The following is a 25,882-nucleotide window of genomic DNA, read 5'->3' as shown; positions in this document are numbered from 1 at the left end:
ATTTTAATGAAAAATTCAAAACAACATATCTTCGTGATCAGAATATTACTATAGATGAATCGCTCACTCTACGGAAAGGCAACGCTTTCAAACAGTTTCTTTCACTCTAGTCTTCAGTCTGGCATAAAAACGTATGAACTGTGTGAATCTAAATTTGATATTTCTTGTGTACACAGGCAAAGACACTAGACTCAGTCCTATCAATTCATCTGACATACCTAAGACTAGTGCATTTGTAATGAACTTGGTAGGACCACTGCTGAATCAAGGCCACGCATTGTTGATGGATATCTGCACCTCAACAAGCTGATTCGTATCTGTTCTGAAGTGGATGAATATTTTAAAAAAATCATTCGTTTCTACCTTCCACGGTGATGACACAGTTGCGAAGAAGAGGGGCGAGTCAAGAGGTGAAACACATTATTGCCAAAGACAATAATAAATACATGGGAGGGTGATGAGTTATTTGCTAGAAAGGAATATCATCTGCAAGTGGTATACCAAACTCATTAGAAGGTTGTTAAATGTTGCTGCATTCAACCCTTTTGTAATGTACAAATTTAACTTCCAGAAAAAATTGAAATTTAGGGTTGATCTGGTTGGGGGGCTTCTTGCTGAGTGTGGTAGGGATGTGGAAAGGGAAGTGCCAGGTCGAAATTGAGTAGACAACACAATGCCTCGTCTCAATGAAAGGCACTTTGTATAGAGGATTCCGCTTAATGCAATTTTAATTTTTTGATCCAAGAAGTGTAATGCACAATGATAAAGCCAATTCCCAACGTACGAGAACTTTCAACATCGGGATATCATACTTCTTTCTTTTTAAAAACGAAGACTGACGAACAAGAAGATGAAGAGATACATTAGGGTCTTGAAATTTTCACTCCTCCTCCTCCTCCTCTCCTTCTGAAGAAAGATTGAAGAATAAGAGGAAAGATACAGAAGGGTTCCGAATTTCTCCTTCTGTACACCAGAGTGCGTAACAACAATAATGATGTTGGTCAGTACTGGTAATAATAAAAAGTAGTGCAGGTGATTGCCATTCTTCTTTTCCTGAAATCAAAATATGGACACTTAGCGGAAGCTGCAGCGAAGGCTTTATGGATCCCAGACAATTTTATTGGACAGAACAACAGCTGACTCCCAGTAATATGGAACTCGTGGGTTTTCTGTCTTTTTCAGACTCTGTGTAAAGTATGTAAGTAAGCTAGGACTCGCTAGTTAAAGAGGCAGGGTGAACTTTTTCCAAACATCCATAATATTAATGTTAATAACACCACTGGTTTACATCCCACTAACTACTTCAGGGCTTTTGGAGATGCCGAGGTGCCAGAATTTAGTGCCGCAGGAGTTATTTTACGTGCCAGTAAATCTACCAAAACGAGACAGACGTATTTCACATCTTTAAAATACCACTGGACTGAGCCAGGATCGAACCTGCCAAGTAGGGGCCAAAAGGCCAGCGCCTCAACCGCCAGAGCAACTCAAACCAGGATCAAAAATCATCCATGCTTTGATAAATTTATTATGCTATTTCAACAGATGTATAACTCATGTTTCTTGCAAATATGTAAAAATTAAATATGTTTTATTGACAAAAAGTGGGAATAAAAATTTAGCAAAATTAGACAAAATTAAAAAAAATAGAAAAAATATATTTTTTAAATGATAAAATTAGGCAAAATATTTCACTAAAAACATGTGCCTCTAAAGATGTCATTTTCACCTGCTGTCCCCATACTGCAGGCTTAACAGGTGAAAGCAGTGTGAACCTGACATATGTACAGAGGACAGGTAGCAAAAGAATTCATTCTTGTTTTTTGTTCTGTCACAGAAGGCAAAACTCCCATGGTTTGGTCGTTCGTTTCAGGTCTTCTTTATTTTCTTACTGTCCTAGAAATATATTTTAATTAGTGATAGGCAGACCGAGACGAGGTCTTGAGACTTCGAGACTAGCACAGGCAACATTTCTCGTGAGAAATTTCAAGAGATCTCGAGAACGTTGCCCCGGCATTTTGTGATGAGCAGCATGTCGTAGGCCTATTGGTAGACTGCGTTGAATGTTGTTTGTGCCGAGTATATGAATAACCAGCCGCGGGCCTTATCCATTCCGTAAACACGTGTCAACAAGCGACTAGGGTGATCATTTCTTTCATTTCTACAGAGGTCTATTTTGACGCAGTGTAACAATTATAAAGGACACGCATTCTGGCATTGTATGCAGCGGTAAGTACACGAACGAGTAGGCTAAGTGCAGAAAATGATGGGTACTCCAGAAACACCTACCTAGATACGAGAGGTGTGCATTATTCGAACTTGAGACGAGATAAGATGTGCCTTGCTGCATATGTAACCACCATTACACATGAGTGGAACATGTAATCTAAAATGCCTGAGAGAGCTCCAATTCTTTCGACAGGGAAGTGTACATCGTTATCAGACCCCACATTCAATATCATATGACCACTGCTTGTGTTTACCAATATTTTGGTGATGAAATAATTCCTTACAATGTTATAGACTATTCACGTCATAATCAGGTACTTCGGTATATGACCGTGCAATTGTGCATAATTGTACAAAACAACTTTAAGACTATGTCCGAAACTCTATGCAAGTCGTGGATGTACGTTATTTTGAAGAGATGCCACATAGCACAGCCAGCTGTGTTTATTCAAAAGGAGTAAAATAAGTCAGCAGAAATACTTCCGGGATGATCCGGCATTTAAAAACGCATATCAATGAAAGGAAATTGTCACAGAACACCACCGGCCCGGTCTGCATCACAAGAAGTTATCATGCCAACAACAATTGCAAGGTATCCAGGTAGGTGTACTGTACCCGTTTCAATGGTGCCCGATTGAATTTGGGGCTGGAGTAATTTTTGTAACGGAACATTGGTTTATAAGTGAGCATGCATCAGCTGTTACCGTGCCGTGCTGCTGCGGGCGAGTGTGAACTAGGTCAACAGGCCGGTGAAGGTCGCCACGTCACGCAGTTACGTCACCTAGCGCGCTGACAGCCGAGAGGGGAACAATATTCTGGAGAAATCTATTTGCCGGGGTGAAGGACGAATCACGTCACAAGAAGGTCAACAGCCAATGAAAATCGAGGAAGGTGCTGGAAGGTCTTAAGATTTTTCTAGAAAGAAGTCGAAGGAGTGTCTAAGGAAAAGTTGAAGAGAACATTATAGTCTCAAAGGGAGAATCGAACAGAAGAGTCTCTAAGGAGAAGTCAAATAATACAGTCTTCTGGAAGAACGTCGTATAATTTCAACTTCTAGGGAAAAGATGAATGTTCGCGGACAGTGTTATCTGTCTATTTCTTGTATGGCACAACCACTGTTTTATTCGGGTGCTAGTCCCAACCTTTCGCCAGCCTAATTCAGTATAGAGCAAAGTTGTTACAGCCGCACATTTCACCGTGTGGAACTTGCGAAACCACAGACAGTTCGTGCGCTCATTTACGCCGAGTGGTGTTGTAGAAATCTATGGAATTTCTCACTGGAAAATATAAGGAAAGTGAACTATCTGAAGTTAATATTCGAGAGGAAACCTGGCCTATAAAACATCGTAGTACCAGTAATAATGTTCCGTCAGCTTCAAGACTTACTGTAATCTTGTGAATGTGTTCAGAATTCGAAGCTTGGGGTAAAACTGAACCTGATTGTACATCATTGTGCAAGTTAAGTGTCGTAAATAATTTAGTGGTATACAACTATAGTCCTCTCCGTGTAAGGACGTACCCTAAGGGTGCAACCTTACCCTTTCTCCCCTGTAATATTAAGACATTGATTTATGGTTACTTTTCTTGCTGTTGGGTCTTTTTCAGTGTCGGTAACCATACAGTTTAGGGACCCTACTTGCCGATACGACGTCTTACATTTACCGTTAATCTGGCACGTTGGCAACGTTCAATCACTGCTCCAGCGTGAAGTGCGTGTTGCCACCGCATCGCCGTTAAAGTCACTAGTGATACATTTGCGAGAATATTTAAAGCATATTTTCTTTTTCTGTGGGATTGTAAATCTATTTGGCTAATACCAGGTAAGTAGGATTGTGGCATGTTCGGATAATGCATTTAATAATATAGTTTGTGTGAAATGATGAAAGTGCTCTAATACGTCAGTCTCGTGTCTAGATCTACCGGTACATGAAATAACTCTTGCGGGACGAAATTTTGGCAGTAGAACTTATAACATTATTATTTTCAAATCCGCAGTGAACTTGAAAGCTGACTTAAATTCCGTTCACGGAGCTTGGCACATTAATATTCCTATATGTTTCCTGATAAGCTTGAAGATATAACCAGCCTGCAGGCTGAAAATATGCCCAATAATCTCTCTCCTTACTGGTTACCGGTATTGAAGAGAGAAGGAAATATTCGCGCAAAAGAAAGGGAAGTCATTGGATGTCTGGAACTTTCGAAAATCACACTGCAAAGACTTATTAAATAAATTGCATCGTTTAACACGCCCCTCTTTTCAAGAATATGGTTATAGTACGCCTACTGTATATCAAAATAAAGACAGATAATTTAAGTGAGAAAGTGTGTTTATTTCCTTAATTCCTCATTGAGGAGATATTCATAATTATCTTGATTTATTTCATCTTATCTTTTATCATTTACTAGGGTAGGGAAACATTCATTATCGGTGTTTACATTGAGGTTAGTTTGTTATGGTTATGTCTGATGATTTTAATATGTAACCAGGCAGGTTGGCAGCAGTGATCAGCCATTACAAAAAAGAGAAAAGAAGAGCATCGGGTGGCGATATTTACTTTCTGGGGTATTTCCTTACGTGGCAATTACTATAGTGTGGATCCTATTTTCTGACACAAAATTTCAGTTTCAGCTACCTCTGTGAAGACTAGCCGACAGCATGCAACGAACGAGAGGAAAATCCTGGAATTTTCTGGAACATTGTTGGAGTGATTCAACACTGCTGTACGTAGCCGTAGTCATGATGGGTTAAGCCAAAGTGTGCACGCCAGCACGATGAACTTGTCCGTCTATAAGCCTCCATAGCAGAAGAGGACGCTGACGCCTATAAGCCTCCATAGCAGAAGAGGACGCTGACGCCTATAGCTGCATCCCGACGCCCACGATTTCCATCGGAACCATAAGTACCATTGTAAAATTTCTTCTCTTTCAGTAGATGACTAGTAGATTGTATTCTTGCTTAGAGGAGTGTAGTTTCTTTTGAAATGTTGTACTTAAATGGTGATGGTAGAGTATTCATGCTATCTTTGATTTATGGTTTCGACATTTTCTATCTTTGCATTCTCTTGGAATAATGTTTGTGTTTTTGATTCGGTGATAAGTAATCCCAGTTGCCAGGGAGTTTTACGAGGTCATGATAAATTAAGATCTTCAAAAGGAATTATGGGGGACTAAGACCTAAAAATAAGCATAATAATAATAATAATAATAATAATAATAATAATAATAATAATAATAATAATAATAAAATGTGGTCATAATAATCATGACAAGGAGGATGAGATTAAATATAGGAGTAAAATACTAAAATCGAAGGCTTAATGAACTATTAGTTTTGTGATATGATTGATATCAGAAGGATGGTAACTGAAGTGTACTAGAAGCAGCTCATCGAGAGGACGTTTTCTAAAAGCCATAGTAGGAGAAATAAAAATAATTTATTATAATAATAATGATGAAAGTCTGGTATTTGACTGGTTGTTAAGAATAAAATTGAACGGTATTGTGATGGTGGATTTTACGATGAAATTGACGATATGGGACCACTAGGGTGCATGTCAGTCATAGTGATTATGATGAATTATAGTGACGATAGCGATTTATGGTGATTTGATAATATTTAGGGACTAATAATAGTTCTTTCCTTAGCTCAACAACCGACAATGAATAATGTACGACTTCTTTATTATTAAGCTTTCCTGGGGCTCACAGACGTATCTTTCCGATGATGGCGGTGATGATTATTTCTTAGAGATTAATTTAGTCATCCTATTTCGTCTTGTAACAATAGTCTTGATGAATTATTATGATATAATAAATGAATAATAATAATAAAGTATGATAGTTTCAACTGTGTGATCAATCTGCCTATAAACAGCTGGTGATTATGTTGTTACGTGACAGTTATCCATGACGTTCCAGGAATGCTTATTCTTTTCGTGTTTTTATGGGATTTATTAGTCAATGATGTTGTTGTTGATTACACGTGGTGTTACGTGATGCTCTATCCATCCATAGAATTCTAGTCAGTTAGAAATCGTTATGATTTATAAAGGAATACAGTCGAGCGAAATCTGCGAGAGAGGGGAAATACGCCAAAGAATTTCTCAAAATTGTAAAGCATTTCTCAAAAGTAATTTGTATGGAATTTCTCAAGAATAAGTTGTAAAGAATTTCTCAAAGGTGTGAGAAAATGATTTAGGAAGGATTTCTCATAAGTATGACAAAGTAATTTCTCAAGAAATTTTCAAAATATGCCAATATAAATTAGACAGAAAAATTTGTCAAAGACGAGCTAAAGTAAGAATTAATCAATGGGTAATCCGTAAAGATTAAGGAAGTAATGAAATATGGTTATTTCATGTTCAGTGTGACATTGTTTTGTTGCAATTATAACGACAGTATCACTAATTACGTGATTGATCAAATGTTACAGAGAATGGCTTCGGTTGGAAGTTCAGTGAAGGTGTAATTGAATCCAATGAATTCGCTAAGCATGCCAAGGACTCAGTCATTTTGTTAACGAGAAGAATAATCAGTTGAATTATGTTGAAGAAATGTTATAATGTAATTTCTTTCCTAGCATTGTCCATACTGAATTTTATTTCCATTTTAATAAACCAGTTTGTTATTTTGTTTTGATTTTTGTTCCACATTATGTCTCCTATCCAGTCACCAACGGCCCTGCAAATATGAATCTTCTGAAGGTCGGTCCCGTAATAGGAAGTTGGCCCTGCGAACAGTCCACCCTTTTGGGACTCTCGCTCCGCCGACTGAGCGACCCCGGAGAAGGGGACAGTACCTCCTATCTACACTTATTAACTAATTATAAAGGTTATTGAGCTAAGATGTCCACCTCAAATAACTCTTGAACTGTTTATGATACTGACATTCTGTTTTCACTTTAACTGTATTAATGGGCTCATAGTTCAACACGCAGGACTTTCCAAGGTTCTGACAAAATTTATCAGCACACGTTTCCATATGATAACTGCTGATGATATACAATCAAAGCTTACACTCGCAGATACTGGGACGTCACACAGAGCGCAGCACAGGAGAATCTGTCTGGAGAGTGTGTGACCTTCACCCTGTCGAAAGAATTGGAGCAAACTGGTATTTTAGATTACACGTTCTACTCACGTGTAATAGTAATCGCACATGCACATTGCATGGCAAAGCGCATCCTGCCACGACCAATAATCGTTTTGCTAGCCTGGTCCTCGTAACTAGTTCTTAAGTTGGCAGCCCCGTTGCGACATCGTCTGAGACGCGCTGTGTTTAATTTCTAATCTCTGCGACATCGTCCGAGCTGCACTGTATTGGATCTCTAATCTATCGTCTGCGAAATCTTTACCAAAATACAGGTTATCACCGTAATATCCATGTATATCATTCATTTGCAGTAAGAGAACCAACCTTAAAGGTTCAATTATTACGAGATGTAGAGAAAAGCGATACGAAACAGCATCCCCACTGTCTTGTCACTAGCAGGACCTAACCAATCCAGACAAATGGTCTTGTCCACACCAATAGATTGTAGCTCTAACCTACTTTTCATCTTTCGTGATAGTATCTGTAGATAATGAACCGACATTGGCAAGCCTGTTCAGTGCATTGTGAGCACGTCAGAGCAGCCGCTATGTTGGATTTATAACCTGTACTTTCATTTTCTAAATTCAAGGGTTCAGAAAGTCAAAGTAGGAAATAATGTATCGCAGGAAGAGAAAGTTTGGAAGGGAATTGCACACGGTAGTATAATCGGTCCGTTACTTTTCTTAATATATGCAAATGATTTAGGGAACAATATAACATCAAAAATAAGATTGTATGCAGATGACATAATTGTTTATAGGGAAATAAATAACAGTGAGGATTGCTCAGAATTACAAAGGGACCTTGAAAGTATCCATCAATGGGTTGAAGAAAATAATATGAAGGTTAATGGAGGCAAATCAACTGTTACAACTTTTACAAACAGGAGCTTTAAAACTGAATATGAATATACTTTGGGAGAGGTAGTTATCCCAAAAGAAGGCAAGTGCAAATACTTAGGTGTGAGATTTGAAAGTAATTTGCACTGGAAGGGTCATACTGATGACATTGTTGGGAAAGCATACAGATCATTACATGTCATAATGAGGCTACTTAAAGGATGCAACAAAGAATTAAAAGAAAAAAGTTACTTGAGTATGGTTCGTCCATTATTGGAATATGCAGACAGTGTTTGGGATCCTCACCAAGAATACCTAATAAAAGAAATAGATAGTGTGCAGAGGAAAGCAGCAAGATTTGTAACAGGCGATTTCAGGAGAAAGAGTAGTGTATCAGAAATGTTAAAGGAACTTGGGTGGGAAACTTTAAGTAAGAGAAGGGAGAAAACTAGACTTATAGGATTATATAGAGCCTATACAAGAGAAGAAGCATGGGGAGATATCCATGAGAGGCTTCAGTTGGAAAATAATTATATCGGCAGGACAGACCACAAATATAAAATTGGAAGGAATTTTAGCAGAAGCAATTGGGGTAAATTTTCATTCATTGGGAAGGGTGTGAAGGAGTGGAACAGTTTACCAGGGGTAGTGTTTGATCCTTTTCCAAAATCTGTACAGATATTCAAGAAGAGAATAAACAGCAACAGAAAAAATAAATGAAGTGTTACAGAGGGCATTCGACCAGTGCAGGTTATTGTAAATAAATTTTTAAAAAATGTGTGTGATTAATTTAATTCCATCCCCTGGTCTAAGGAGTTTGGACAGCCAAAGCAGGGGTGAAGTACAGTGGGGACTTCGAGGGCCCTGGGACCGCTAGGGTAGCTGTGAAGGCCCTTCAGGAACTCTGAAAATTGGTGTCAAAAGGGGCTCTGGTTAAGACGCAGCAGGTCGTTATGCTACTTAGGTTCCAGAATGGGTTGGAAAAAAAAAAAAAAAAAAAGCAATGTAAAGTTTAATCTTATACCAGTTGTATAGTATCATTTGAAGTAATTCCACATACTGTATATCAGTTGACTATATTTTTAAGTAGTACAGGAGATATAAGTAGAATTTGCAAGCAATATAAACTTATTAAGGATGAGCTGTGTGTTTAATAGAAAAAATTGTTAGCGAAATTGCATTGTATTATAGGAAAATTTTCTTCTATTTTTAATTTAATAATTAGTGCTTGACAATGTATTTTAGTGTACCATTTGCCACCGAGGTAGACACCTCATTTGCAAATAAAGAGATTTCGATTTTTGTTGTATGAAGACCAATAACATCTAGAAAACATGCCAAAAGGAAAAGCAGAAAGTAATCTACTTCAACAGTGGATACTTGGAGAACCAAAGAAGAAAAATAAGTATTTTGCCGAGTATGCAACGGTGCATATATTCCTGTTTTTAGTGCATGAGAATCTGCCCTCTTGTTATTGTGTTCAGCTCTTCCAGTTATTAGCACGTGTTGCACCCGTAAGAAATTTGCTGTAATTAAAATGAAATCTAATAATTACAATTAGATTTTCAATCTTCAAAACAGACTACACATTTTTTGATGCTAGTAAATGTCACCTCTGTCATATTCTGTTGTGTATGGATTTCATGTACCTACAGTATATACCAGATAGGCTTTCCCTGTTGCTGCTGCTGTTACTGTTAAGCACTCCACTGGATCATTATGGATGGTTTATCATCCTTCAATTCCTACACAAATAACATTAACACTGAAAAAACATTTTCCTTTATATGCCTTGTAAACTGTGTCCAGTAAAGAACCTCTAATTTATTTTCTATTTGGGGAATTATAACCGGGTGTAGTTGTCACATTAGCAAAACGCAGTATTGTTAGCATACTTGTAAATCTAATGAATTCCAAGATGTGGTTTTTACAAAAAACAAATCCAATGAAGGTGAAGGCAGTTTCTTTCTCTTGCTTGAAATGTGCTCAAGCAATATTCCAGTACTTGTTGATATGCTGCTTCTAAGCAAGACAGTGTCTGGAGGAAAATCAAACTAAGAAATAAATTTTTCTATCCCCTAGTGTAATATTTAAATTATGATAAAACAGTTCTGGCAAAATTTGTTGACGAAGTAACATGCCTATTGCTTTGATTTGAGCAGAAGACATAAAAAGGCAAAACATAATATGTTTAAATGATTCAATAAAAATAAAATGAATTCCTACTTTTTAGCATCTTGCTTTTCAGGCGGCTAATAGTTTTGATAGAAATTTACGAAGCATGACACAAATAAAGGTAAATTATTGAAGATTCATGGAATTGGATATTGAACAGATTTATGGTCAGAAAAGCTAACAAGGAAGTATTAGTGCTGAAATAGCAAAATTAAATACCGTACCTTCATCATCACAGTTCGTTTCTTTGTACTTTTCCATAAGATTATTCATTCTCCATACTTGGCCTTCTAACTCATATCCACAATTCTTGTACTTGGCTCTACACCCTATTTTGCTCTTATTTCATATCCCATCAAATCTTTCCTACCGCTAGCATTACTGCGTCGATTCAGAACCAGACCACAATACAAGCACCAATAATATGAAATGGTACAACAGACATTGATTTAACAGTGGACAAGTACCATTCAGTCAACTGTTAATGTTTAAATTTTAACAGTCAATGTTGTTCCAGTAATTGAATTTGATAGTAAAAATAACAGTAATAAAAGAATTTAAAACCAGTGTACTTTAAATAAATTGATTTCAACCAAAATGACCCAGCCCTTTTCATAGGTTGACACAGATCACCTCATTGGGCAATGTAAAATGGCAACAACAGGGATCTGAAACCACAACTTATAACATGAAATGAACATCTGTCAAATCCCACTACACAACTGACTAAACGTATTGCACTTTAATATTAATTACTGAGGGGGTTATATTCCTATCCCCACTCCTCAATTCTGCCACCCCAATCTTAAGGAATGTCACTAGAACAAATCAACAGGTAATTAGTCTAAAGTCTTTGGTGTTGAAATGTAGCCAGTAGGTATGGGAAGCAAAACAGTAGTCTATCTGTTAAACCATTACAAGATACCATAACAGCACTTACTGCAGGAGGACTCCTTCCCTCACCACCTGGACCACGTGATGGTGGTCCACCTGATGTTCCAGCAGCAACTACAGCCCCACCACGAGTGCCTCCACGGCCAGCACCGCGGGGACCACCACGCCCGCGCCCACGAGTTCCACGACGGGAGTCAGCAAAATGGATGTCAATATCCAAGAGGTGTTTCTGTCGTCCAACACGTTGAGGGTACTCAGAAGCATCATACTCCTACAGGCAAGGGAGTCTTAAGATAACACATGTAAATTACTCACCTAGTAACTATAAATATACATTGGGTGTTTTAACATTGTGCTTCAAGTCATTTCTGAGCAAAATGAACAAGAAATACATAATATTACAGAACTCCTCAACCTTATTTAGACTGGGCGAGTTGGACGTGCGGTTAGGGACGCGCAGCTATGAGCGTGCATCCGGGAGATAAGAGGGTTCAAACCCCACTGTCGGCAGACCTGAAAATGGTTCTTTGTGGTTTCCTCGTTTTCACACCATACAGCATATCCACCATCCCCCAAAAGAATATAACTGCCAGATTTACCATTTTCAAACCTGTTTTTTATACCACTTTGGTTAAAAACTCTTGAATCATGAGCATTTCCCCTCCGTGTTACTATGTCCAACATTAGGCAATCATCGCATATGACCTAGAACCCAGAACAATATTAGTTATCAATAAGAGATGCTGAAAATACTGTAATAGCATGCATAGTTTATCATATGAAAGTTATTAATTTTATTCCTGTGCATTTAAAGAAAACCATCCTTTTCTGTTAATATAAATTTGTGCGTCCTCCCCTCCAGGAGTTTTATCCAAATGTGTGTCGCACCAATGGGTCCAGTAACCTTGAAGGAATTTATAACGGTGACTTACGATGTATATTACACATAAGTTGTACAGGCTAATGCATAGAACAAAAAAAAAAAAAAAAACTGCAATAATTACCTGAGGGTACTGAGCATTATTGTAAAACTTCCTCATTGCCATCTTCCTTCCTCAGGAGGAGACTTCATGTATTGAGGTAAGAGTCTAGCGATGGCAACCAATACGTAAATAATTCGGCTTACCATGGGTTGATTAATTTGACATGAATCTGCATTATCACCTTGGATTTCCCCTCTTGCATAATAATGCAGGGCAATAAAAATTCTGTTCTCTACTGAATCAGGCAGCCTTCTATTAGTTTCATCCTTGTATAAGTTAGTTTGCAAAAATTCTATCAGAACTCTTGTATTCGCCTTGGTAAAACTAACTTAAAAAGAATTTTAACATTCTGATCATATTTATTGTAACTTATGTATAAGGTTTTTACTTGTATGTCATTCCACTACCATCCATCCCCATGTTCATCCATATTAATTTAGTTTATGTCTTTTCCTTGCAATTTCGGCTTGGCTGATGATGGTCCGGGATATGGACCGAAACTAGTACCTGACACTATCATATTGTGATGTTTTGTTAAACGTTGTATGGATTAAGTATTGAGAAGGTGGAGCAATAAATCTTGTATTCATTTTAAGTTAAGTCTTAACTCAATACGGAACCCAACCATGAAGTTTATTGCTTTAAATTTTAAAAAATGGTAAAACTATATATGTATATATTCTCAAAAATGATAAAGTCTTACTTTCAGAAGATAATCTTCAATTTCATACCTTTTCCTATAACTTTTCATAAAGCCGTCTATGAATAACAAATATGCTTGTCTGATCTTGGTCCATAGTTAGTATGGCTTTTGTCCGAACTAAACACGACAATACCACCCCGAATGTTCTCATTGAAGAGATACAATTCAAATCTGGTATACTATTTGACCTCTTATATTAAAGCCATTCGGACCTCAATATTGGTGATGGATAAAAGACAGAGTGCTCTTTGGTTGCCGAGGGCAGCTACTCAGAAGCAGTTGAAACTGCTTCAGTGAAGATTCCGAAACTATTAAATCCTTGATGAATTCCGCATAATTTATCTTCCTTCTCATTACATTATGAACATCAACATTGAATGAAATATATTATTTGTCAGTGCAGCACTAGCTGTGAACGCACTCTTCAAAGGCATTAAATTTCAGTAAAACAAAATGCACTAATTTAATGATTCTCCATTCGGTGGAACTCTGTGAGGTATCCTGCCATGTTTTCAAAGCATTTGTGGGAAACTTCTCACGAACTATTACATATATTTAATTATTCCTGCAAGGAACATGTGATGTATCACTTCATGGAATTCTACCAGTCCCTGAGCAAGCAATTTTAGATTTTGGGAGATGTATCTTATTCTTCAACATTTTTCCATGGACAAAAAACAGACATTCACATTTCATTCTGTGAATCTAAATAAGGTTGGTTTCTTTTTTGCAAGCTGCATTACATCGCACTGACACAGATAGGTCTTAAGATGACGATGGGATAGGAAAGGGCTAGGAGTGGGAAGATAGCAGCCATGGCCGTAAGTAACGTGCAGCCCCAACATTTGCCTTGTGTGAAAACGGAAAACCATGGAAAACCATCTTCAGGATCATCCGCCAAATGCAAGCTTACAGCAGCGTGATCTTAACGGCATGGCCAACTCGCTCGGTAGCCAAGTAGTAATTAATGGTAATAATATCTATACTAAATTTAGTCTACTGGATGCAAGCTCACAGCTGCGCGTCCCGAACTGCACAACCAACTCACCCAGTCTGCTTGAGATTCCCAATGTAAAAATAATCATTTACGTGGAGTATAAAGGGGTTGACATAGATACCTTAAAAGCTAAGGGATGAACTTGTGTGCAAACAGATGAAAAGCACTTTAAACACTTAAAATTGCCTTCCTATCAGCATATTTCAGCTTGCTGCTAAACAGTAGAACCTCGATGCATTGTTCCTGGAACTGTAGTTTTCCCATATTCATCGATTATTTGGTCCCAAAAATGTTCCATTTAAACCAATGTTAAATTTCCCCGCATCTATCGCTTCTTAAACTATCGTATTATAGCATTGCTCGTCGAAAAATGATTAGTCCTCCGTCACAATTTTCCCGCATTGATCGATTGTACGTAAGAAAAATATACGCAACCTTTTTTTGAATTTAGAGGGACTGCTCAATACTCGTAGCATATAATAGCAGCAACCTGTTAAGCGAGAATGTACAAGCGATTCCGAGTTGATAGTCTTGAAGGATCTTTCAGGCTAGAGTGCTGTGCGCAGGTTACCGTATTTTCTCGCGTAATTAATGCACTTTTCTTAACGAAAAGTGCAGGCGAAAACTTCGGATGCGTAAATTATTCAAGAATTCAGATATTTAAAAATTATTTACAAATCAATTACATATAAAAGGTATATCAAATATAAACAGTCTGTTTAACTCATTTGCGGTTATAGTCATGTGGTGTAAAACTCAGGCATGAGATTTTTCCTGAAAAGACAAATAGGTTAGGCCTACATCAGGTAAGTTGGACATGCGGGTTTGAAGTACCAACACTGGAAAATATTCTACCCATTACGAGCTGACAATATGACCTGACATGAATTGAACATGAACTAATAAAAGTACAATTCATGTAATGTGATAACGACATACCGGCACAATAAAACTGTCCAACAAGAGAATGGCCAGGCATTAAAGAAGGGACCCTGGTAGATTTCCCCAAAACGTTCGTATACAATCTTGTACGAGTGATGTGTACATCCACCTTTTGTCATGGATACAAACATAGATCCCTCGTGGAAATCTGACTTTAGGCAATGTTTTTAGTTTTGGAATAACAAAAGTTGTGAGCTTTCTGACGTCAGCTCTCGCAGAGAGCACTGCAGTACATCATTTTTCGCTTCGATTAGCGCGTACGATAACAGTATGTCCCTTTCTTATCGATTGTGGACTTTATGGCATAGGGAAACTGATTGGCGTCTGACGTGCGGTTCCTACTCGGGAGATCAAGTATTCCTTCACATTACGCTTCTCAATCGCAAAGAGATGAAAATCAATTGCTTTTAGGTTGAAATCATTCGGCATATTTTGGCATAATGTTATACTTCAAAGAGAAAGTACATTTCTCTTCATAAAATTATTCATCCAGCTGCAGCTAACCTTCAAATTGGAGGCTATTTCTCATCTTTTAAATACAGCATTTCATGAGAAACGGCATATCCAACGTTGCACAACGAAATCATATATTTAAGCAGATCCTCCTCAACTTGCCGCTTTTTGGCCTGTGAAATGCTTTGAGAGACTTGTTGGTCGCTTCAAGTGCACTTCTGTTACCGCGGTAGCACACGAATTTAGACACTGAATATTTGGCAGCCCGCTGCTCTATTCTTGTATATTTTGGTGTAACTGATCACTGCAAGTTTATATGATGCATTATTACTCGAATACTTGCTCACTGTGGACTATCAAACAAGTTTGAGATCACAGAAATCACACGTCCCATACACGAAACACTCGGAAAATATGTTTGTACCGGACTGGAATAGAGCATCAGTCACTTCTGGGTTTAATCTCTCACTGAATTAGTGGAGTGGTATTTCCTTCCGGCTGATAACAGCATGCTGCCCGGTATTTGAAATGCCCGCTTTTGCAATAGGAAGGCTGCTACTTGAGTAGCTGATATATTTATTTCAAAATGCATCGGGAGCTGCGTGACGGATGTTCGAAGAAGTGGGTGCGTCAAATATGTGAACATTTCTGTTTCTCCACTTTGGACCCAAAAAATATTGGGATGCGTAAATTATGCAAGGGCGTTAATTGTGCAAGAAAGTATGGTATTCACACGCACCCTCACTACGAGCCGCCTGGTGCCAACGCTTCTCAACCCACTCTGTAACTCTGTAATTCAGCTTCTCGCTGTTTTGGTTTCCCAAATAAATAAAATATAAATAAATAAATAAACAAATAAATAAATAAACAAACAAACAAACAAACAAACAAACAAACAAACAAACAAACAAACAAACAAACAAACAAACAAACAAACGACCACTACAGGTATTCTTATTTACAAGAATTAAAAGATAGATTGTGTAAAACTCAAATTTGCCACCATTTTCTGTGTTGGTATAGGCTAGGGCTGCCAACTTAGTTGAAAATGAGAAAAATCGCACAGTGCGCCAGATACGTTTTAATTAGTCACAGGGCGATTGTGTTTTACCTTGTGGAGTGGGTGGGATGTTAAAGGCCTGTTCACCATTTTGTTGCCCTCAGCCCAATAGTCTTTTTACAAGCCGGACCTAACCAAGCCAGGACCAATAACCTTTTCTCACAGCCCATTCTTGAAATTAGTTCCTAACTTGGCAGCCTCGCACAGGCTGCTGTGACATAGTTCGAGACATGCTGCGTTGAATTTCTAACCTCTGTGACAGTCTGAGCTGAGCTGAGCTGCGGGAGCCACCCCGTGTTGGGTATCTAACGTATCGTCTGCGAAGGGTCTAAGGAATCTTTTCCTAAATACAGGTTATCGCAGTAATATCCATGTATATTACTAATTTGCAGTAAGAACCGAACTCGCAGGTTTTCAATTACTACAAAATTTATAAAGAAAATTGATACGAAACTGCATAAAATTCACACTTTTTTTTTATTTTCAGCGCCGAGGTTGTAATATTTTGATACCGTTATGTATAGTATGAGCTAAATGGTTAGCACTGTTGGCCTTTGGTTCAACGGGTCTCGATCGGATCAAGGATTTTAACTTTCCTTGGTTAATTCCAATGGTTCGGGGGCTGTTTGTTTGCTGAATTAAACATGAGAATTCATCTTGGGTACGCCCACATTTTCATATGCGCGTGTATCGTCTATCACGAGACAACTTGAAAGACCTGCACCTGGCTCCAGAGGCCACATGCCATTATTGTTTTTTATAATATATTTAAATTATTATATATTATTTTGCTTTCCCCCATTTTTTATGTTGCCCGCATTTATAGTTTTCCAGCATCAGTAGTCATTTTCCCCCTCCCACCGAAATACATTGCACTGAGGTTTTACTGTATTTGAATTTGAAACATAGTATAAATAATTAGAAAAGGCCTTTCAATAACTGTATATTGTAAAAATGGTCACATGCAAATTATTAGGAAACATGATGATTAAAGTGATAAGAGTAAATTACACAAAAATACAAACCACACAGTGGTGAGAATGCTATTGCCCTTCATGAACTACAAAGGTTCAAGACCATCACTCAGTATTTCCCTATCTGCAGACATTCCTTTTTACCATGTGATGGAGACTTTGGACATATTATGCGACTGGTTAGATGAGGGGACAGGATTTACACTGTAGATCAGAATCGTGAGGCAATCGTCAGATCATCAAACACTGACAGTTTTTATTGAAGTATCAAGGCTTTCATGGCCGGTGTCAATATAATAAAAATCTTCCGGGCTATTATGCCGTGGTCCACTCCTCTCGCTTCTTCCAGACGTTTCGACTACTGCTGCGGTAGTCATCTTCTGTGGCATGGTGTAGATACGCTCTCCTGTACCCCGCTGGCGACTGCGATAGTTGTTTGGCAAGCAGCTGTATTTATATATACGTGTGCGGCCTCCAATTGGTTCACGCCGTGCAATCCTCTAAATGACTATCTGAAAGCACAACCTCCGATTGGGTCGCGCCGAGCAGCCTGACGTTTGGTTGGGTCTCTGAGCACATGACCTTTGGTTCGCGCCGTGCAGTATGTCACCAGGTTGAATATATGAGAGCATGAATTCTGACTGGGTCGCTCCGAGCAGTCTGTGGTCTGATTTGATCTCTGAGTGCACGACCTCCGATTGGGTCGTGTCGAGCAATGGATCCTCTGGTTGACTGTAATGTCCCTGATCTTAGTAAACTTCGGCTGTCCGTTACGAGGATACTGACATACTGGCCACTACATCCCACTTTCACGCCCGTCTCTACAGAGAAGCAATCGAAATGCATAAACATCCGGATAACTTTAATAGAAAGGAGGAAGGACAAACAAAGTAAGGCCTGGTACACCCCTTTATATTACGTACGGCCGAAGTTTACTAAGATCAGGGACATTACAGTCAACCAGAGGATCCATTGCTCGACACGACCCAATCGGAGGTCGTGCACTCCGAGAACAAATCAGACCACAGACTGCTCGGAGCGACCCAGTCAGAATTCATGCTCTCATATATTGAACCTGGTGACATACTGCACGGCGCGAACCAAAGGTCATGTGCTCAGAGACCCAACCAAAACGTCAGGCTGCTCGGCGCGACCCAATCGGAGGTCGTGCTTTCAGATAGTCATTTAGAGGATTGCACGGCGCGATCCAATTGGAGGCCGCACACATATATAAATACAGCTGCTTTTCAAAAAAAACTATCGCAGTCGCCAGCGGGATACAGGAGAGTGTATCTACACGATGCCACAGAAGTTGACTACTGCAGCAGTAGTTGAAACGTCTGGATGAAGCGAGAGGAGTGGACCACGGCATAATAGCCCGGAAGATTTTTATTATGCTGACAGTTTTTCAGTCGTACCAATTTCGAAGGAGAGTAACAAATTTTGCATTACGATCGCCTAAATATTATAAGTGAAATTGTCTGTCAGATGAATCTTATGGCAGACATATCCCAAGAAGTAAAAAAAAAAAAAAAGGGGCCATTCCAAGTAAGTAAATTCAACTATCCATTATATGATACCAGCATGAAGAGAAAGGTTACTGCATGCTTTTTCATTCATGGCTTGATATCATCTACATTTACACCGAAATCTCGTGCTACATCCATCAGTCTACCAACAGAAGAAGCTTAGTCAGAATTCCAGCTGAAAAGAAGAAATTGACAGACATTACAAAGGTACTGAAATACTGTCCAGAGATGGACTTCTATAAGGAACTCTTACAGAGGCATACAAAAAAAGAGGACAATGGGCAGGAGGTTGAAATAGATGTAAATGAGTAGGGACCTGAAAAATTAGCATCTATTTTTTTCTAAAATTAGCATCTATTTACAAAGTTAAATAATTGCATGTTGTTATTAATTTTAACGATTCCAAGTTTATGAACGGCAATTATTGTCCTTGGTTCATACATAATACAAATTCATTGTTCAAACAAAAGCATTGTCAGTACTTCGGCATTGCTTTTTTTAAATTGCACCGCATATCTTTAACCACTGTGTTGTAATGAAACAACACACGCTCGCTATCTACATTGTTCGTTGGGGTCCACAGCAACTCAAGACAGTATTTAGCAAATATGCTGAACTCTCTCTGAACTGCAGTTAATGCAAGCATGACATCACATTTTCACTTTCTTTCATCTGGGTTTGAACTGCATGTTTCAGAGAACAGTATAACCAGACCAGATATTGTTTCATGAGAGATCTGTTCCTCCAAACAATTTCTCAAGTTCATCTAATTCATCAGTGTTATTCAAAATTATATTTTTTTGATACAAAGCTTGAGAAATTGACACAAACTGCTTTTGGTTGGGGTCTTTAGCTTTCAATGTGGCTAGCTTGCACTGTAAAGAATGAGCAACTTTGACAAATGTGTGTCTACATGCAGCCGGCTGTAGAGGAGTGAGCTTAATCAAAACATCATTAGTTGCCGCAGAAAAATTCCCCTCACAAATGAAGGTAAAACAGCGTCAAGGTTATGCAGTTTGGGGTAAAGGAGATGAGAGGTAGGATACAGAGACCCTTCAAGTTCAGTAAGGAGGTCAACCAATCCAGCTGCATGATTAAGTGGGAGTGAAGCCTGTTCACTTCTTGGTCACTCAGATTAGTCAGGTACTTAATACAGTGAAACCTCGATTCTCCGTTTTTCGAGGGACCATGAAAATAAAACGTACAACACGGGAAAACGGAAAATCCGGGAATGAATGAAAACCATCAACAATTTGGCTAAACATCACAAAAATGAAATATGTATAATTATATTCTTACAAAAACTCCTAAACTAAACCAAACCAAACCAAACTACAGCCCCAGTGGAACTTTGCTTGCCAAGCGACCGCTGCTCAGCCCGAAGGCCTGCAGATTACGAGGTGCGCTTGGTCAGTGCGACGAATCCTCTCGGCCGATATTTCCGGCTCTGTAGATCGGGGTCGCCATCTCACCATTAGATAGTTCCACAATTAAAGGTAATCGCGTAGGCCGAGTGGAGCTGGAACCGGACTTATATCCAGGTAAAATTGCCTGACCTGGTCGCAATCGAACCCGGGCCCTCTGGATGAGAGGCGGGCATGTTAGACCGCGAAACCGCATTAATTACCGGTACGCGAGTTCAAAATCTCGATACTTTATATTCAATTTTACAGGGGAATCTTCGTCAGTTTCCCTTGAAAACTTCTTTCAGTTCAGCAACTTTGATTAGGCTAGCCAAACTCTTCGAAAAATCTAATAACGCCAAGCCAAACGACAAACGACCACAAGTAGTTTTTAATTCTCTCATCTAATAAAATAAAGCACATTACATACAAAAGCACCCAAAATGATGGCGAAATCCTTTCATTTCTTAATCTTTCATTGTAATTTGGTCTCCGGTATACTGTTCGTAGTCAGTTTCTGGAAATCTCGCACCGCGCAAATTAGGCCTACATCGACTTTTAAAGGTTATGTTGAACTCGAAAACACGGTTTCGAATGTAGGTATCGATTCTTAAAAGTTCTCGAATGCATTATATTCAATTCTGCGCGTCACAAATCCAATCAACTTGGAAAGATAAAAGAAATATCAAAACTTCAGAAATTACGGTTATTCGTGACCTTGAGGTCATCTGGAAAGCGCGCTCGCTGCATATGTCAGTACGAGTTTGAAATGATACCAACCATTTAAAACGTAACGTGCGCAAATAAAACGGCTGCGGTTTTTGGTATTTTAACACGAAAACGTAAAATTCCCAGTCTTTCATTAGGACCTAAACAGTAATAGGCAATCCCAAGACCTCCCATAGCTTTCTTTTTTTAATGTAAGGTGCAACATCTATTTTGGTCTCGCTAACATAATCATGTACGATAATATCAAAAATACTGAATTTGTATTAAGAAGGAGCAGTTTCGATTCCTGCCTGAAAGCCCAGTTACTCTGCAGTGCCCTGAGCAAAGTGCCGAAAACCTCTTCGACAGTACGATCGAAAAAATGTAAAAATATAAACATCTAACCATGGACATAATATGGACGTTTTATAAGTGCGAACATTTGACGAAACTCGTTCCGTCTTCAAGCAGAGGTGTCGAAATCCGCCGTGTCTCCTTGCAGTTGTTGTGACCACTCTCTGCTTTATGATTTTCCGAGATTCTCTAAACAATACCACCCGAATACGACGCTAAGATCGTCCCTTATGCAAGTTCACCGCCGATCGCTTTTCCAGTACCGGTACAGTACTTCCTTTAATAACGCCAAGATCCATAAATATGCCACAGCCGTCCTTTCGTGAGATACAGTTTATTAAAGAACGATTGATCGAGGATTTAGCGTTGATGGGACTGGAATTTCTGGACGGTTGATCCGGGAAATCGTTTCTTCCAGGAACGGATAATGCGGGACTTTTACAATGTGATTTAATTACGATGTTCGCGGGACCACGTAATTTGAACGCATATTCCGGGAAAACGTATTTTCCGGGAACGGATAATCGAGGTTCCACTGTACTACAGTTGTTGATGTCTTTCATGTGAGAAATCTTGAAAAATGTAAAAACATCAATAAAGCAAGCACTCAAATAGAAGACAGCCTGAAACCAGCTACTCCATCAGGCTATGATAGGTGCAGGAAAAAGCTTTGCTTGCTTTTTTTTTTTTTTTTTTTGCTAGTTGTTTAACACCGCACCGACACAGATAGGTCTTATGGCGACGATGGGACAGGAAATGGCTAGGAGTGGGAAGGAAGCGGCCGTGGCCTTAATTAGGATACAGCCCCAGCATTTGCCTGGTGTGAAAATGGGAAACCACGGAAAACCATTTTCAGGGCTGCCGATAGTGGGGTTCGAACATACTATCTCCCGAATACTGGATACTGGCAGCACTTAAGCGACTGCGGGTATCGAGCTCGGTTTGATTCTTTTCAAGCACCATACTTTGAAGTTAAGAATTGTATATAATTATATTTTTGCTTTCTTGTGTTCAAAAATGCAATTTTACCATCGCAACCACATGATTAAAATCTGTCATCACTGCGACCCAACTATTGCCAACCAAGCTGATCTTATGTGCCCAGCACTGTTCATGCATTAAATGATCCCCTATGACCACACTTAATGTTTCTAACACCGGGTCATGTACGGGGCACTGTCACTAACAAACACTTCAACTGCATGCTTTTTCATTCATGGCTTGATATCATCTACATTTACACCGAAATCTCGTGCTACATCCATCAGTCTACCAACAGAAGAAGCTTAGTCAGAATTCCAGCTGAAAAGAAGAAACTGACAGACATTACAAAGGTACCGAAGCAGAGCTTCTAAAACAGCGAGAGCAGTTTGTAGCACTTCCTGCATCAAGATAGTTCACAGAAACCGCGTGCAGCTCTCTTTTCGATCCGGGTGGGACTTGGAATATGATGATAAAAACACAACGGCCCATTCTATCTGTAAAATGAAATGTCGCATGGCTTTTAGTGCCAGGATATCCCAGGACGGGTTTGGCTTGCCAGGTGCAGGTCTTTTTAATTGACGCCCGTAGGCGACCTACATGTCGTGATGAGGATGAAATGATGATAAAGACAACACATACACCCAGGCCCTGTGCCAGGGAAATTAACCAATGATGGTTAAAATACCCGACCCTGTCGGGAATCGAACCCGGGACCCCTGTAACCAAAGACCAGCATGCAAACTATTTAGCCATGGAACCGGACATTCTATCTGTAGTTTCAGAGTATGTTTATGTTCTTCCCCACTAGAGCCTCTGCTATTCTTTTCTGGTGGTTAGATGCAACTTCTAGAAAAATTGGGTACGGGTAAGATAGATTTGGAAATCGCACTCAAATTCGGTATCCTTCAATTTTGCGCGTGGTTTCGATGCAATACCTAAACCATACCCAATCATTGAAAATAGAAACTTACCCGGTAAATATACTTCACGTAGAGTTCTCACAATTTGCAGCTCTTCATTTTTTCAGATTTAACATGTTTCACAATGCTATCTGTTCTTCCCACCCAACTCGGCAATTACAATACTTGCAAAACACTGTCGCTGAATCTGTGGCATATAAACCACCCTTTGCATATTGCTGAGCCCTTTCGTGCACAGTTTTTGTTGTGCGCCCCATAACCTAAACGATCGCATCGACTTTCTACTTTTCACTAGTTTCAATTTTGAACAGCAGGAAAACAACGCTGCGTCCATCTCATTTCCGTGACACTATTTACATTTCGATAATAATAGACAAAGATCTTATTCCCCTTGCTATTCCCATTGTAAATATCTATTAGTCAGCAAGCAGCAATCGATTGGCTACTTTTCTTCATCGATCGGAACGGTCGAAAGATATATGCATCATATTTTGAGTATTTCTGACGGTTTTGCCAAAATATGTTGTCTCCAGTAAAATAGAACATTTTGGAAGAATTCGCAACAAAATCGCATATTCATACCAAGGTCGCATTTTGTCGCACTTCTATTTTTGCGTAAAAATGGCTTTATTCCACATTAGAATTACCGTAGGCTTGGATTCTGTACAAGATTCAAAAATTCGCATTTATTGCAAATGCGATTTTTTCAGGTCCCTATAAATGAGTAATGAACAAGATCAAAGATGTTTCCAAAGCAAACAGTGTTTTATACAAATATTTAAACGTGTTTTGTTAGTGTTTTATTGTGATGTAATTGTAATATCACAACTGTCGTTTATTTTGATATTTTTGGTTTTTATTTACATTTTATGGCCTTCATTGGATCACTCTAGCCAACTTTATACAAAGAATTTTTCAGTTTCCTGTTAGCCCAGTACTTCTTCATTCTCTCTGATCTTATCCTTCTTTCTTCATCGGAAATCACCCTATTGTCTGTCTGTTGAGTTTAATTTGCTTGTCTGTGAGTTTCCTGATTTTGTCGATTATTTCTTAGGTCTTCCACTGTAATTTGTAGTTCATCCATATCTTCCTTGATTTCTGTAATCCACTTAATGTTGCACTTACTATTCCATAATTTTTCTACTATTCTCCTGATGATCCTGTTCTCTGGTGTCCTGATTAGATGTCCAAAAAATCAAATGCATTTCTTCCTGATTGTGCTCATTACTGGTTCTATTTCCATGTAGACTGTTTCTTTTCGTGTGATTTGTTGATGCACGTTCTAATGATTCTTCTCTCTATCTTGGGTATTATGTCTATTTGTGCAGTGTTAGTTGTTTTGAAGATGGTTTCGCTTGCATATGTTATTTCTGGTTGAGTTACTGTTTAGTAATGTTTCAATTTTGTTGCCATTGACAGGCCATTTTTGTTGTAGGTGTTCTTGGTGACATTGTGCTCTGGTCAGTTTATTTGTTCTGTTATGCCATGCTGGCTTCTCATTGAGGTTGAATGTTATGATTTCTCCCAGATATTTAAATTTATCTACTATTTTGATTTCTTGGTTTCCTATGGCAATTTTGTTTATGAGTGGTGGGTCAGTAAACATGATTATTGTCTTTTCAAAAGATATTCCAAGACCAAGTTTCTGTGCCATTTCCTGTAGTGATATAACTTGTCTGGTTTCCTGAATATTGTTGGACAAGAGAGCAAGGTCATCGGCAAATCCTACGCAATTTAAACTTATGCTGTCTTTGGGTCTTCCAATTCGGATGTTCTTTGGGTTACTCTTGTACCATTCCCTCTCATATATTCCAAGGCGCAGTTGAACAGCAGTGGTGACAAGCAATGTCCTTGTCTTAAGCCTGTTTTTATGATGAATGGCCCAGAGAATTCCCCTCTGAACTTGACTTTTGATTTAGTGTTGGTTAAGGCGAGTTCAATCAATTTGATTAATTTTGGATGGAGCCCAAAATTTCTTAAAATTTTCAACATTGAAGGTCTATAGATACAGTTGTAAGCTTTTTAAAAGTCCACAAAGGTTATTGCAAGAGGTTTGTTTTGCTTCTTGTAATATGCTATGGCTAATTTTTAAAGTGATGATTTGTTCTGCACAGCTTCTCCAAGGTCTGAAGCCTCCTTGGTATTCACCTAATTCTTCCTCTAGTTGCTCTCTGATCCTCCTGTATAGGATTCTGGAGAAAATCTTGTATGTGCAGTCTAAGAGAGAGATAAGTCTAATTATCTGGATTGCTTTTATCTCCATTTTGTGGAGTGGGTGGATTATGTCTGTGGTCTAATGTTCAGGGAAACTTTTCTGTTATCCAGATTTTTGTTAGGGCCATGTGTAATTATGTTCGAACTGTATCACTGGCATATTTCCACATTTCTGCAAAAAGTTGGTCTTCTCCGCTTGCCTTATAATTTTTCAACTCAGAGTGCTGTTTCCACCTCTTGGATTGTTGGGGGTTTACGAGTTCAGGCGGGGTTTTGATGGGCGTGTCTGTATTAATTGCCAAAAGTTCCTGGGGTTCTTCACAATTCAAAAGTTTAATGAATGCTTTTGCCATGAACTCTGCATTTTCCTTGTCATTATGTGTCATTTTTCCATCCTCACTTTTCAGCATTACTGTGGGAGGGGCAAATTTTT

General features: G+C 38.8%; 1 protein-coding gene across 1 annotated transcript in view; it reads right to left on the bottom strand.

Moving 5' to 3' along the window:
- LOC136864404 (SERPINE1 mRNA-binding protein 1) overlaps positions 1-25,882 on the bottom strand; it is a 277,245-nt gene that overhangs the window by 12,820 nt on the left and 238,543 nt on the right. Inside the window, exon 7 of the mRNA XM_067141348.2 lies at positions 11,272-11,496. Within this exon, the coding sequence (XP_066997449.2) occupies positions 11,272-11,496 (225 nt within the window). The remainder of the gene's footprint in view (positions 1-11,271; positions 11,497-25,882) is intronic.

This window comes from Anabrus simplex, chromosome 2, assembly GCF_040414725.1.
Source record: "Anabrus simplex isolate iqAnaSimp1 chromosome 2, ASM4041472v1, whole genome shotgun sequence".
Taxonomy (NCBI): Eukaryota; Metazoa; Arthropoda; class Insecta; order Orthoptera; family Tettigoniidae; genus Anabrus; species Anabrus simplex.
The sequence above is the reverse complement of the archived record's forward strand: the minus strand, read 5'-3'. Positions and strand labels throughout refer to the sequence as shown.